The sequence below is a fragment of the Engraulis encrasicolus genome, chromosome 10 (genome assembly GCF_034702125.1).
Source record: "Engraulis encrasicolus isolate BLACKSEA-1 chromosome 10, IST_EnEncr_1.0, whole genome shotgun sequence".
Lineage (NCBI taxonomy): Eukaryota > Metazoa > Chordata > Actinopteri > Clupeiformes > Engraulidae > Engraulis > Engraulis encrasicolus.
The window spans coordinates 33218892-33235878 of record NC_085866.1 but is presented as its reverse complement, the minus strand read 5'-3'; the positions used below and the strand labels follow the sequence as shown (position 1 = coordinate 33235878).

The 16987-nt window shown below is 44.0% G+C and overlaps 1 protein-coding gene across 1 annotated transcript in view; it reads right to left on the bottom strand.

The window, feature by feature from the left end:
* b4galt5 (UDP-Gal:betaGlcNAc beta 1,4- galactosyltransferase, polypeptide 5) overlaps positions 1-11614 on the bottom strand; it is a 60970-nt gene extending 49356 nt beyond the window's left edge. The window contains exon 1 of the mRNA XM_063208663.1: positions 11106-11614. Coding sequence (XP_063064733.1) covers positions 11106-11211 — 106 coding nt within the window. The 5' untranslated portion in view covers positions 11212-11614. The remainder of the gene's footprint in view (positions 1-11105) is intronic.
* Positions 11615-16987: the final 5373 nt, after the last annotated feature.

Below are 16987 nucleotides of genomic sequence, written 5' to 3'. Positions count from 1 at the left end.
GATCCTGATCACGATCCGGATCCAGGAATTTTTGAAAGATTTTTCACCATTAGGGCAAATAGGGCAAATTTTGAGATTCCAGTTTCTAGCTCCACAAAAGGAAGGCAAAAAAGACTAGGGTGTAAAATAGTCAAATGTTCAATCAAACAGCTTCCTTGTCGGAGGTCTGCACTCTCTGAGTTAAGAAAATTATTCTAGTTCTTTCTAAAATCATGTCAAGAATTCTTGCCAAGAATAAAATCTAAATGTTTACCCCATCGGCAGATTTTTTTTCTTGAAACACATGATTTTGAGAAATTTCCCTTAGTTCCAAGGGTGTTTGTTTGCAGTTAATGAGTGCTGTACACCCAGAGGTATCTGACTCTGACTCTGCCCAACAGCTAAATGAAGTGGTGATAGAAGGCCACTGGTTCCAAAAGTCAGATGTACCTTCTTCGCGTCATCTTTTAATGTAATACTGTAGGTTGAGTGCATTCACTTTTCACTATATGCACGCAGACTTTGTATTGTTCCTTCCACACTTTGGATTTTTGAGTCATCAGTTCAGATTCTTTCCATTTCGGTTGCTTATGCACTTGACCAAGCCTGTGTGTGACCAATCACAGAAAATAGCTAACATCTGCTTAGCGTTACCCATATTTGGTAAGGAGGCAGCCCTTTGTGTTCCCTCTTTGGCTTCGCTTCTGGTTGAGGCCTTTGCTTTTTATAGGCACGCATGGCCCTGTCTTAAACCCTTACTTGCCCTTTTCCTTTCACGAACATCTTTGCCCAATGTCAGTGATGTCATTTACACCAATAGGTGTATGCATTAGGGCTGTAAAGATATTGTATCAAAACTAGAAGTTGTGAATGTGATACACAGAGTCATGATACTGTATCGAGATGAAGGGGAGCAGTACCATGATACACCACAGACAGGCAGAAACACAGACAGACAGGCAGGCAGAAAAGCAGGAAGACAGGCAGGCCGACAGACAGACAGGCAGACAGACAGGTAGGCAGGCACACAGACAGACAGACAGGCAGACAGGCAGGCACACAGACAAGGCAGGCAGACAGACAGACAGACAGACAGACAGACAGACAGACAGACAGACAGACAGGCAGGCAGGCAGGCAGGCAGACAGACAGCTCTTTGCCTCTGCGTACAGAGTCAAACACTGGCGTGGTGTGTGGTAATTAATTAGGACAGACCCCTTCAGCTCTTCCGGGAGCTTATTTCCTCCTTACTTGGCAGACGTTCAGACCATTCTTCTTGCTATGGTGAAGGGCCTGCCTGCCTGCCTGCCTGCTGCTTTAACTCGCAAAATAACCACTTCTTCTTAAGCCATCACATCCACCTTCCCAACAGGCACCCTACTACCACCTTCCTTGCTGTGGCATGCTTCAAGCCACTTATGTTCACCGTGTTTGCATGCTTTCCTCTCTTCCTGTCTTTTTCTCTCTTCCCCTCTCTTTATTTCTTTTCTTCCCCTGTCTCTCTCTCTCTCTCTCTCTCTCTCTCTCTCTCTCTCTCTCTCTCTCTCTCTCTCTCTCTCTCTCTCTCTCTCTCTCTCTCTCTCTCTCTCTCTCTCTCTCCTCCCCCTCTCACTCTCTTTCTTCCCCTTCTTTGATGATCACATCACCCTTATTATTAGATTACACTACACTTACCAAGATGCTTTTATCTAAAGTGACTTTAAATAAAAAAGCGCATGGTGCACTGTACCATATGGGGTAGAGCAGTCAAACGCCAATGATGCAGCCAGGCATGCAGGGATTGCTCATCCTCTTTAAAACTATACCTCTGTCTCACTGATGATCACCAGCTCCATCACCACCACCTTAATCATCGTAGTCACCATTGTCGTTATCTTCATCATCATAGTCATCATCATCGCCATCCTTTTTTCTGCTGCTGCACTACGCACGGTGGCCATTTGTTAACTTCTCCTTCCTATTTCCTTTTCCCACTCCTCTTTGTCTTTGCCTTTTTATAATCATGCCTTTGCAGGAGAGAGAAGCGAGAGAGAGAGAGAGAGAGAGAGAGAGAGAGAGAGAGAGAGAGAGAGAGAGAGAGAGAGAGAGAGAGAGAGAGAGAGAGAGAGTTTAGAGGAGGTGGGGAATGGGGATTGGGGTTTACAGGGGTTACTTTGGTTCAAGGCAGGAAGAGGACAATAATGTTGCCCTTGTTAACACACCTACACACACGCACAAGCCTGCACCCCCACACACACACACACACACACACACACACACACACACACACACACACACACACACACACACACACACACACACACACACACACACACACACACACACACACGTGTGCACACACCTTATCTTCCCCCTTGCAGTACAACACACTTCTTTATTGCCATTTTACTTCCTGGTGTTTTATATTAGAGTGATTGTGTCGGCGTCCATTTATAAAGCAGCCATAAATAAGAGGCAGATTTTATGACCCTGCGTAGCTTTGTCCTCTCTTCTGCCCGCCTGACCTCAGAGCACAGGCTGGAGGAACCAAAGATGCTGGATACTAGGTAGGTAGACCAAGATATGTCAAGTACTGTAGCCTTGTCATCTTTACTGCTCGCCCTTAGACTACAGGCTGTAGGAACCAGCCTGACTACAGCCTGACTACAAAGACACGAATACAAAAGCAATAGCCTCACACGCACACGCACACATCCACGCATGCACACATGTAAACACGCGCACACACACAGACGCACGCACCACACACACACAGCTGCTGCTCGCGAATGACCAATCTGCCATTAGTTTCTGAAGCAGCTAAAAGTCTGCTGATGATGGGACATCATGCACCACGGTCATCATTTTCAAGGTACACACACACACCCACACACACACACACAGACACACACACACACGGTGCGGGTGTGGTGATGAGTACATGACTCATGCCGCCATGACAACAAAGTCAACAGCCAAAGGGATATGGGCGCCATGACGACAATAGGCAGATGTCTATTGGTGGGATTGCTCAGGTTACATCTCTTAACGCTTCCCCTGTCCACAATGGTCACTCCTTCCCTACACTATACTGAATACCCACACAGTGCACTTCTGTACATGGACTTACAATGTCGAATTCACTAGCAAGTGCAATCCACAGTGATATACAAAGAGAAATGTAGACCTACAGAACAGATGTGATGATTAATGATGGCGAAGTCAAAAAATAGGGAAATTAGTAAGGCTGCACAATTAATCGAAAAATAATCAAAATCGTGATAAAATAGTGAAATCGAACTCATTATTTTACTCGTGATTTAATCGTGGCAATAGTGACCTACTTTTGAAAGCGTCCTTGAAGCCAGAACATACTGACAGGCTGGTGTTTCTGCCCAGAAATCTGTCCACTTAAGTTTCATGCTATTGCCTTTACATAATGATTACAATTCATTTTATTTTGCTCATCCCGTATGTAATTCATTCTTGGTTATATTTCATCTTGTTATAATTTTCCCAAAAATCTGCAAAAATCAATAATCGTGAATAATAATCGTGTTTATGATTTTGACCAAAATAATCGTGATTATGATTTTTTCCATAATCGTGCAGCCCTAGAAATTAGTTAAATATACACAAAGGAAGATACACTTAGTGGTTATAGTTGTGTGGTATGGGTCTGCCAATGTGTATGTGTGTTAACTTAATGAGACTATAAAGAGAAGTGCATTGTGGATTTCGTCAGAAAAAGGAACAGTCTGCAGGCAGAACCAGTGTGTGCCTGTGTGGGTGCGTGTGTGTGTGTGTGTGTGTGTGTGTGTGTGTGTGTGTGTGTGTGTGTGTGTGTGTGTGTGTGTGTGTGTGTGTGTGTGTGTGTGTGTGTGTGTGTGTGTGTGTGTGTGTGTGTGTGTGTTCTGACCTTTTGACTTTGCTCTACATACCAGACTTCACACTTACCAATACTACAACAATAAAATATGCAGACTCCCACATCTTCAATGTTATCATTTCTACGGGTCTCTACATGTATGTCTTTTAGTATTTTATGTTTTAATGTAGGATCTGTGTGCACATATACAGTAAGGGTAGCTACATGTGTGTTAGCGAGTGTTGCCTTTTACAGTAAGTGGGCAGAAAGAGAGAGCGAGGGCAGCTTCCACCACTACCAACAACACCTATTTTTATTCTCACTGCTCTTGGCATTTTGCTGATGACAGAGGTCTGTGGCAGACTTTAGCCCTGACATAAAGAGTGTTCCACCTTTATACCACGTTACCACCCCGTCATAAAAGCACACCACGCCAACAGCAGCAGAAGCAGCAGCAGCACAGAGCTTCCCAACAAGCGCTTGAGAGCCACACATAGCATGCACTATTCATGTAGACTTAAAAAAAATCTCTCTCCACACATTATGTTGACAGAATTTTGAACTAAGTGCATGTTTTACCCCCAAGGAAAAGTGACTGTATGAAAATAAGTAGTAAAATATTGATGTGAATAAGTGTAATATTTTGAGGAGGAGTGTTTCTAATTGTGCTGGAGGTGGTGTTGGTTATGGGGGTTGGCAATGGGGTTGTTGTAGGGTCAGAAAGCAAGCGGAAAGCTAAGAGGATTTCAATCCCCCCTAAACACACCACACACACACACACACACACACACACACACACACACACACACACACACACACACACACACACACACACACACACACACACACACACACACACACACACACACACACACACACACACACACACCCTTGGGCGTAGTAGTGACTTGCTGGGTTCAGCGCCTCTGCTCTGATGATGTTTAACCAAATTCCATTGGTAATGCGGCATTCAAAGTCACATGTGCCTTTGGAAGCCACAGCTCAATCCCCATTACTCCCAATCCATCCCAGGCACCAACCCAGGTCAACACCAGGGCCAGCTAATGTCCTGTAAACTGCTGCAGGTGTATAAAACATCACTCGTACTACTACCTCACCCTTTAGTCGCAGATCTAAATTATGTTAAACTCGGACATTAAACAAGAAGCACTGTTATAAATTTGCTACTACTGCAGTAGCAATCACCAAGTCGTAACACGTTAGACTTGTGTAATTTTGTGTGGTGTAGTACTATGGTACTTAAGTCTTTTCAATGACCAGTTCTGCATTCTACTGGTGGAACTGTGCACATTGAGGTTTATGGTGGTGACCAGTCCAATAATCTTTTGAAATTAGAACTGCCCCAAGTGGCATGTTGTCACAAAAATTATATTCATCTGGCTTTGGTTAGGGGTAGTTATCTACAGTCTTACTTCAAATAATGTTATTCTCTTTCTCAAGGACACTGAATGATTGGTGTGTATGATATTGTGCTATAAAAATACTATTGCTATCAATATTGATATACATTATGTAGAATCTGAGTGACCGAAGACTGTTAACTTGCTTCCTTTTAATCCCTTGGTATTCCTGTCAGCCGGTTATCTCCAAGAGAGACTAATCGTCTCAGCTGTATCTACGCAGCTGAAGCATATCAATCCACCTACTGTATGTCTAACACATACAGTAGGCTACATTCACCTCAACATGCTCTTGTAAGGCCAGTGGTTCTCTTATTATTCAAACATCAATAAGATGCCTTGCCATTGTTTTCCACTTGAGCTGAACTGGTTAGTATATCAAAATACTATCCTCCATTTTACTATTCTTGACCAGAACATCGCTCTAACTACCTGCCGCATTATGCAGAGGTACTGTGCCAATGCAGCCTGGCAAATATCAAGTGGGGGAAGAGAGTAAAATAGGACCTTTTGCTGCTGCCTGAAAATTGGTTCCTGGAATTTTGACTCATACAAAAACTGAAAAAATACAATATATTGTTTTCATTCATTGCTGATGGAGGCAGCCCAGTCTGTGAAAAATGCTCCTTTCTCTGAAGGGGAGTCATTCAAGCAAGACCTGCATGCAATTACTTTGCCACAACCACATTATAAAAAAGATGAAAAAAATGGGGGGGACGACAAACAAATGGATTTCAAATCATTTACACAACTTGCTGGCAGGCTCTCAACTCACTTGCCTACTTGTGAGAACTTAGAAACTTGTGCAGAGTCAGCCATCCGTCAATGAGCATGAATGAGGGGTGGAAGTGCCTCGGTCAGAGCTGTGGTTCAGAGGGATGCTGTGACATCCGGGCCCCTCCTACTCTGCCCCCCCACCACCCTTAGGAAAATGAAGATGTAAATGCACCCTGCGATAACATCAGCATGGCCCAGCAACGACTGGCACTGTTGGTGAAGATCCCAGTCAAATGTCCCACAAGCAAGGCTGGCCTATCACAAGCCATTTCACGCTTTCCGTGTGCCCATTTGACATGGACATCTGAAAATGCAGTTCAAGGTGTTAATTGCACATATCCGACAACCAAAACCAGGAATAAGGTACCGCCGTCTTATCTGAACCATCTATGGTAGTTAAATTAAGGCTACATGTCTCTATTAAGATGCAAGACCAATATGGCCATAATCTCAGTCTGCCATGTACTTTGCCAGTAAAGCAATGTCATCACTCCCTAGATAACTGCCTTCTGTGAATACACATGAAAATGATCACCATATCTGCGCTAATTTGACTATAATACAAGTGTAACCTGACCCTAATGTGTTACTGGTTCAGCAGAGGAGAACAGAGGATACAAGACAGTCAGGTGTTATCCCAACATGGTACTCCAATAGTCCATGGAGTAAGTGCCGTGGGCTTGCTCTACTAATATTTCTACTAGCGTTCATACCAGGACTGGGACCACTTCTACGTTTGTACATAGATAAACTCATTTTCTCCACAAGCATGTATAGCCTGATCTACTGTACAAACTATGACATGATGTTACATGTCTTATATCTCACTCAGAGTTCAGACCCTACTGCTTTCTTGGTTATAAAGCTAATCTGGCTAACCCTAGCACTGATACAGTACACTTCCAGAATATGTGGGTGAGAGTAATTTACAATTCATTTGTTCAGCAGAGGTTACTTGACCAACAAATAAAAACAGAGTCTTAGTAAAGAGGATTAATATTATATCTGCATGTCTTTTGAGATGACAACAGATATGACTTATCTGAGGTCTTGCACATACTGTACATCAGATGATAACTAGACATCTAGACCTATATTCTGGAGTGTCTGACAACAGAATTCCATAAGAATCCCTACAATATTTCACCATGCATTTGAGTGAATGCTGGACAACACATAGGATGTGTACAGTAATTGGCATTTACATTGATGGTGGTGTAATCGATGCCGAGCCATGTCTCTTGATGGACTGAGGTCACTGTATCACTCACAGTGTCACCACTGCAGTGAAATCGACATCCCTTCTGTACTTTCTAGTGGGACCACTGTGCAGAAGGATACACAGAGACTGTGTGTAAGACTCGAGGTAACTTAAAGTTACAGTCTATGAGAAGTTAAGAAAGAATGGAGATGAGTCAGAGAGAGTGAAAGTTGAGTCAATATGATGGAATGCAACAAATCACTGAAAATGAATCATCACAATTCTTTAAGTTACATTTTGTTTAACAAGATGCAGGTGCCTGCACATGCATGACACACCCCATAATCAAAGAAACACATGTCTTCCTCGAGGCCTGGCATGCCTTTTTCCCACAACGGTCAACAAAGCTGGGACTGTCTCAGACAACTTTTGAACGTGGGAACCGATAAGTGTGAGCTCCCCATTTCTCCCACCAAAATAAATAAATAAATCCCAATTGCAAGGCACAGCATACAGTGCGGCAAACCTGCGCTCGGGCCTCTATTGTCAGTCTGTGATGCCAAGCTGCTCTTCATTATGGTGCAGACTAGTAGAAACACCCTGGCAAGCCCTACCGGTGCGGGGAGAGGCCTCCGACGATTTGGCTGTGTTTGCAAACCTTTGGGACACACCAGATCGATGCGTGCCGGTCTGAGTGGCCCCTTGCCATGCTGAATGACAGCATGCATCTATAAATAAGCAACATCTTCACTTGATAGGGATGCACTCACTCTGCTTTCGCCTCTGATGCACTATGATGTGATCCAAGTCTTACCGCAATAAATGTAGCAACACCATGATCAGAAGAAAAACTTGTAGTATGGTTTAGCCATGCAATTGTGGTCTTGAACAACACCGACATGCAATCTGTCTTCAGTGGAATTGTCCATGGGTGTGCTGTGGAATTACTTAAAATAACATACCCATCAATTTCACTCACACCCCCAGTTTAGCTCTCTGTGAACTGTCTTTTCTCTCACTCTCTCACTTTTTTCCTGTCACCTCTCTCGTGTTTGTGTGTCTGCACGCTTCTGTGTGTGTGTGTGCGTGTGAGCGCGTGTGCACATGTGTGTGCATGTGTGTGCACATTCCCTCTTGCTCTTCTGCGCTCTTCACTCTTTCTCCCAGACAATGAGCAGCATATATTGCTCCTGGGACACAGGGAAGCACCTGGGTTCTCCCAGACCACGTTGCCTATAAATAGTATACACTTTGCCCCAATGCACCAGGGCAGGATCCTCCCAGTTTTAAATTAAATACAACTACTGCAATCAAAGCCCAGATGTGGCTGGCATCTGCACATACAGAGTATGTAGGGTAAGGCGAGCAGAGCTAGTTAACAGCCACAGCAGCAGACAGAGGGAGGCGGGTGGAAAAGAGGCGGGGTGTGTGTGTGGAGGGGTTTATGGGAGAGACAGAATGAGGGAGGGCAGAGGGATACAGAAGTGGGGGAGAGAGAGAGAGAGAGAGAGAGAGAGAGAGAGAGAGAGAGAGAGAGAGAGAGAGAGAAAGAGAGAGAGAGAGAGAGAGAGGACGATGGCAGAAGCAAGCATTCATACATACTGTACGTAGACACAGACTTAGGAAGTGTGTGTGCGTGTGCGTGTGCGTGTGCGTGTGCGTGTGCATCTCTCCAGCTGGGCAAATAAGGGAAACAAAAGCTCCCACTAAGAAAAAAGCAATTTGTCAGGTATATATTGAGCCTCATGAGGTGAGGTTAGTTACCATGTTTTCTTGGTTATTTTTTACTGGCAAGTTACATTAGGGTTAGGCTAAGGAACATAGTATCTGGCAAGAGCACAGCCAGATGAGATGAATAATAGCCCGATGTGAGCCAATGGGAGTGCCCCAAGAGGATAGAAATGCAAGTGTGTGTGTGTGTGTTTGTGTGTGTGTGTGTGTGTGAGGGTGTGTGTGGGTGTGTGTGTGCACGCACGCTTTCAAGCATGTGTGTATATGCGTGTGTGTGCACAATTAATAGAGTTCACCGATTCGGTTGATGAGTCCTAATGGGACAGATGAGAAAATGACACTGTTCCACCAAAAGCCAAGCTGTGACAGAGACAGGCAACAGCCTAAGCCTTTCAGCTCCGTCTTCCAATTAATTATTAATAAACTGGTCTGACTGGTCTCCGTGTGTTAATCGTTTAAAGATACCTTTCATTCAGGGGTCTCCATTATGGGCCTGACACTGGGGAGGTGGGGCTGGGGGCAGCAGTGGGCCACAACCAAGCATGCCATTATTAATAATTAACACACTGAGTTGGGCCAACAAAATGGAGTGCTGCTCCACTTACAAAAATGCATACTTGTACAAGCTGTTCTAGACTGTAATTTCATTCACCCTGCTACAAAAGCATTGACCATGGCTAATATTTAGTTATCCATATTGGAGTCTCTCCTCCAAAGACACACCCTAAAGGTCTGTTAGGAGCTACAAGAGATGAATAATTCTACAACCAATCTATATTGAACGACTGAAAAGAAACTCCACGCCACACAAATGCTTCATTAACCCACCTGAATTGACAGCAGGAATCACTGACCCTTACAGTACATGCCAAATCAGCAAAGTGAGGAAGGCAGCCACAGACATTGTCAGTATCACTGAACTGGATGGGCCCATCTGTTGAGGAAAATTACCCTTGGTAATTATGCGCTCACTCACTGCTTTTCTTTCTGCACCTCACCCTCTCCCCTATCTTTCGCGTGTAGTCTCTAGCTCACGACTGAGTTCAGAAAAGGTAACACTAATTCATGTTGGCAGTAAGAGGGCAATAAATTCAATCATAGGACTCGACACACGTGAATCATCTCAACAGGAATTATCTCAACTTCGCATGGACCTACACAAAACCCTAGCATCACAACAGCAATTTTCACACACAAGCCATCTATGCGTAATTACGCGTAAAACCATTGATTTTCCAGACAAACATTTGCCATGCCATGCAAAGAAACTCCTGTAGGTCTCAGGAGAAAAACACACCGGACGGGGTCAGTGTGGCCGCGCGCACTCAATGTGATGTTGTTGAGTGATCGGTGATGGAGCGCGAGGAACATTATGAATGGTCATGAGATTTCCTGCTTCGGGGTCATAGTGCATCGCTGGCTCATCGCCCATAACCTGTCCGTTACCAGGAAGAAACCCGGGCCCCGACGACCCCCACATAAAACCATAGTAACCCCCACGGTCACGGTCCATTCTTTTGAGTCTGACTTATATAATATAATTCAATATCATCAAGAGCGATGCCATTGGATGGGTAGGCGCGTGCGACGTGACGCCTTGATACACCTGATTAATCGACCAGCGACACAAAGTTGTCTTAAAAACGGATGTTGTTGTCACACTAGCCTCATTGACGATAGAAACTCAGTAACTTAAAACCCACGGCCAGAAATGTCAAGCATTAAATTGACAGATAGGAACAATAACATGACAAATAAAAGCAAACGTTTCAATTCACGTTGCTCTGACAGCCGCTCGCGGCTCCTCCAATGATGATGAAGGCAGCATGTAGGCTCGAGAGCGGGGCCAGATTCAATTATCTTTACCAAGGGGATAGAACAATCAATCGCTTGGGAGTTTAAATAAGCATTTAGTACCAGTGTAGTTATTCATGTGCTAGGTTTCAAGTAAAGAGATACAGGCTACCCAAGACAGTATTGACAGACGTTGTCATGGACTCGGAATGCATATACACGGTTGCATGTAACCACATCATGTGCCTAAAATGACACATTAAAAAGGCTGACAGTACTAACAGCGTCCATTGCCTACATTGCGCTACCGATATGGCTACACAAGCGTGAAAAACACAAATGACACATGACTTACCGATACCGGGTGCCGAGTAGATGAAGTACAATGCGGAGGTGGAGAGGGAGAATAGGAATAATAGCCCTAGGAATGACCTTCTCCGAAATCTCAAATGTGTCGGCATTATACAGCTAGGTAAGAAGGCGCGAGTCCTTTTCAGCGAGAGGAGAGGCTGCGCTATGCGGCTATGCTTTCGTTTGGAATCTTCTACACGTAAATTTAATAGTGAAGTTTGAATTAGATGAATATTTCTGTCAGGCAGGCTGCGACAGGGACGGGTAGCGAAGTGGGAAGTCCGTTCGACAGCGAGAAGGCAGGAACGCGCGAAGGATTCCAAAATGTAGCTGGTTCGCAGTGTCTTTCTTATGTTCCAGCAGTGGGTCAGTCCTTGATTTGTAAAACCCAAATGTCCAAATAGAATAGTTGAGTATGTTAAGACAGTAAGTACTGTCGGCGTCTGCCTTAGAGAAATCTCATCATCGCGGTGTTGTAGATGAAGACACACACCCGCCCCTGCGTGGTAATGAATGGGCTGGACACTCGCCGCACTCCGCAAATATGAACCTCACCTTCGTCATATAGGGACCGTCGTGAATGGTATTTTTCGCAATGCTGTTACCTAGGGACCGTGTAAAAATTACTCATTGGAGTCAGAGTTTCAACACACACCCTTTAAATTTGGACAGTAGGCTATAGTAGGCCTAGCCTAGATATGTTTTAGGCCTACTAATGTGGTTGTAGGCGATGTCGTCGATATAACTAGACAAGGCACAGTTTTTATATAAAAAGTGAAATGGGCTAAAATTTTGGATAATCAGGTTTCATGAGGCTGAAAGATGCCCCTGCGCTATGCTCACTCCAATTTTGCATTGAAGATAGTCTCTACATTATAATAATGGCTCTTCTCTCAAACACCTGGGGACCTGCTTCTATAGTTCATTGTTCTCACAAATGTAAGCTCAGAGGACCTTCAAATTGTCCAGCACCCACAGCTTCTATACCACAACAATAGTAGATGCATCCGTCAACACTCACTTCTGGTCATGTTAATCTTGTCTACCTCAACTCACAGAGTATGTTTTTGTACATTTGTGTATCCCGATTCACAGAATATGTTTCTGCACAATAGCCTATTATTTTTTCTGTAGTCTGTATTTGTTTCTCTCCCTGACTATTAGGCTACCTGTGTTACATGTGTCTTGAAACATCCATGTCCATGTGGCCATTGTGTGTATGTAAGCTACTTGACACCTTAACCCCCCCCCCAGGGATCAATAAAGCTACTCTATTCTACTAAACTCTAGCTTATTATATTTACTGTACTTCCATTTACTCATAGGTAAGGCATGTTCTAAAGACCCACCCTCGTTGTTTGGTTTTGTAATGTAAATTAATTTCCCTGGTAGACATTTCCATTTTTGTTCACTGCATGTCCTTGCTCACACCATGGTCTAGAGTCTAATGTATTTCTATTCTTGAACTTGAATAGAAAAGGGATGCATGAGGGTAGGCCAGGCCGCTGACACCTTTGCCCTGGGCCAGAACAAAGCCCACCACCCAGCCCCACCCAATACATGGGGTACACTGCAATGACTAACCAATTCTGAGCGCAACTCTTCCCGGGCCTGGGACAACTGGCCCCTTTGTGTGTGTGTGTATGTGTGTGTGTGTGTGTGTGTGTGTGTGTGTGTACGTGCGCACAGGCTTGCATGTGTGTGTGTGTGTATCTGTGTGTGTGTGTGTGTGTGTGTGTGTGCGCGCGCGTGCACATGCGTGTGCCTGCGTGCCGCGCGTATGTGTGTTTGTGGGAGTGTCTCCTGTACATACATGCCTGTGTGCGTGTGTGTGTGTGTGTGTGTGTGTGTGTGTGTGTGTGTGTGTGTGTGTGTGTGTGTGTGCGTGTGTGTGTGTGTGTGTGCGTGCGTGTGTGTGTGTGTGGTGTGTGTGTGTGTGTGTGTGTGTGTGTGTGTGTGTGTGTGTGTGTGTGTGTGTGTGTGTGTGCGTGTGCATGTGCATGTGTTTATGGAGGGTGGGTCTGTGTGCCATGACTGTGTGTTTATCTTTTCAGCAATTTTCCACAATAGGAAATATCTCAACTGTTCCCTCCTCCGGAAAACCAAGATACAGCCATATACAACATAAAGCCACGTCTGTCAGTGCCAGTCATGCACGCTGCCGAGATGCAAATGCCCTCATTTACCTGGAAAACACCCCTGGGCCACAGTGACAACACCTGTAGGCTATTCATGCTGTCAGACCTGTGATCCGACCCGGGTGTGTGCAAAGGGATATGTTGTCCCGGGCCCAGGGAGATAGGGGGCCCAGAATTGGGTCCCCATTATATTGTATGTACTGGGTAGGGGGCTCTTTCAGATGACTTTGTCCTGGGCTGTCTCCTTAGCAATATCAGCATGAACACTTAATTAAAAGAGCACAGATAGCTAAACGGCATAGAGAACCCTTTCCTTTCTTTGCTCAATTCATGTTACGCAACATTCCATAGGCCTACTGTACACTCGCAGAGCTTATTGGTAGTTGGAGACAGCAAGGTAACCAGTCCAGTAGAGATAGGCTGTGCAATGCGCAGATTATCCAAAATGCTTTGTTGACGGCAATATCTGTCGCTGTCTCATCAAATCGCTGTTCATTTTCTGCATCCAAGTTTCCCGGACTGAAACCGAACTTGACTTGTGCACATTGCAATATTTAGATGTGACCTTGATTAATCTCACACCTGCAACACCCTTTGCTTTTTTTAAATTTTTAGGTGTGAGTATGGTACTACCACAGATGTTCAATAACGCTTGAATATCCAAAAGGGGAATGATACTGAAAGGCCACATAAAAATATCAGTATGAGGGGGTGTGATTATTTTACTGTCAGTCACCGTCACTGAGGTATTGATGTCTGGTACACGGTATATAAACTGGTTGGTTAATGTTTTACACATTAATAGGGTTACAGGGAAATCTCACAATGAAGTCCAGTTTCATCCAGATTCCAGGCCAGTAGAGGACTTGCTAGGGGTTGCTAATGTCATGGTCTAGGCGGTCTAAGTATGATTCTTCAGCATAAACAGAGATGTAATTGACCTTTGTGCCATAGGGATGACTGTGAGTGCACCTGATGACTAACACGCTGCATGACTCCCTCCTTGCCAACCGCTGTCAAAGCATTTTCGACGGGGGAATATTGGTCTCCAGTGTAAAGCCTGAACCGACCATGCACTGCAAATAATCACTATCTCAGGCTTTTTGAGGACTCTTGTCTCTCAAAATGGCATCAGCCAACATGATGCCAGTCTGTGATGTAAAATCACAATAAACACGCCAAAAAAAACATATCTGATCCTGGTTGGTGGCATATTCCTGAAAATACTCAAATGGAAAATGGATGATGCTACGGAGCGTGTTCCCCCTTGGTAGAATAAATGAATCATTAAAAGACTTGATCTGGAGTGTGCCTCCAGCTGTTTCCCCGGGAAACGGTGAAGCTGATGAATGTTATTGTCGTGGAGGCAATTTCAACCCTAGGATGAATATTAAAAGGTCTGATTGTAGATGTAGATATAATAATATTAGACATGCTAGATTATATACCACAGCCACCACCACACCAACACAGACAAACGCCCACACACACGTGCACATGCACACACACACACACACACACACACACACACACACACACACACACACACACACACACACACACACACACACACACACACACACACACACACACACACACACACACACACACACACACACACACACACAAACAATGGAGTGAATACAGAGATGAGGGGGTGTTTGCAGTGTGTAAAGATTGTTATCTAAAATTGAGGTTATCTTTATGCTAAATTAAAGATAGAACTACATTTTAAAAAAAGTGCAGTCAAATATAATTTCCCTGCTTTTACAGATTTTTTTCAATGCATTGTGCCTTACAATGCCATACATTTAAGTGATCCTTTGATCCAGCAACACAGTAAATTAGATGAGACAACACCACTGAAGCAATATGAGGTGATAGGCGTACTACAGGTTCCTCAGCTGTAGATGATGTTGGATGAGAATCCACCATGGAATCCTACGAGAATTCAAACCTAGACCAACTCCATAAACGTTGCAGGCATTCCTGAACACACATGTAGTCTCATAGGCAACTGTGCATCATTCCACCAGTGGAACGCTGTAGTCATTAAAGAAGCTAACGAAGTACAGTATATGGGCAGTCATCTGTAAGCGGTTAGGACATCAGACTTGTAGCCCAAAGGTTGTCGGTTCGACTACCGACCGGGTAGGTTGGTGGGGGAAATAATTGACCAGTCATCTCCCCCATCCTCCTCCATGACTGAGGTACCCTGAGCATGGTACCATTCCGCTGCATTGCTCCCTTGGGTCGCCGTTTGGGGCTGCCCCCATGAACGGTTGAGGCATAAATGCAATTTCATTATGAGCCCTATGTACTGTGGAGGGCAGTGTCACAATGACATTGGGCATTCAATATGTTGTACATTGGCTTGAGTAGGCCTACTATGACATTGCACAGAATGCTTAGGCCTACGTTACGACTTGGTTATTGCCATTTTGGTAACAGAAACTTATCGTAGAGGTCTTTATAAAGCAAACTACTCGTGCTGTGGAGGGCAGTGTCACAATGACATTGGGAGTTTCAGGTGGGCATTCAATATGTTGTACACTATGACATTGCACAGAATGCTTAGGCCTACGTTACGACTTGGTTATTGCCATTTTGGTAACAGAAACTTATCGTAGAGGCCTTTATAAAGCAAACTACTCGTCTTAATGAATGAAGCAGTGTGTTAGCACAGCATACAGTAATGTTTGGAAACAACCTGCTCAGAATGTCACTCCCCTTTCAATAGGGCGACAGGCTATTGAACAGCCTACTCAGGTTAATTGTGTGGTACAGCCTTTCAGATAGACCACGTTAAATTTTGTCAAAACACTTAAAGCCCAACTGTAAGGAGTCATTTGTAGGCAATAATGAGTCTCAGGACTGTAATTGTGTTGTAATTAGGCTACTTTAAAACCGCAGTGTTTAAAAAGCATTTCTAAAACAAATCAGTAAATGTTGGAAAAGCAGGTCGTCACAAATGTGTCAACCATTAGGCCTATATATAGCCTACGCCAATGCATGCATTGCCACATCTTTTCAGGGCCCTATAACATTTATTGCACTGACTCACACACTAAATACAAAGTAGTTGTGCCTACTGATTTTTTTTGTCCAATGAAGCTCTATGCCACACTTTCTCCTAATTGTCTTCTTTGTATGATCATATCCTGAAATGTATTATCTGAAGAAAGTAAAATATTAGGTAGGCGTAATTGAAATTGGTCCTATTTGCCAAAATCATTGCAGGCCTACATGGTTTTCTTTAGTGAGCAAAAAAGGAATTAGCCTACACTGACTCAGGGGGAAATCAGCAATGTTGTGGGTTCACAATTTCTATTGGCAGCATTTGAGAAAAAAAATGAAATGACTGTATGCTAAACTTATTTTGAATTCAAGCAGTGTTTCTGCGTTTAGAAAGGATGCTGGCCATACAGCATACAGTAGGTCCCACGCGAACTACAACTCCTATAAACCCATGCTGGTTTATGGAAGCATCCTGGTCAGCACTCACGCAACGCTTTCTGGGAAATGTAGTTTTGTTTAATCACAAATAGAGAAATATTGACACTCATAAGCATATTATCTACTTGACAGTACTATATGGTGCGGTTATTTAGTGATTATACGTCAAATGAAATGTAATTCCTCTGATGTACGTTTTTTAGCCAGCAAATATAAAAAATACCATGACGCATATAAACTCCCTTTCCCATGAGAACGTTCAACCAGGAAGAAAACCTGTGATGTGGTCCTT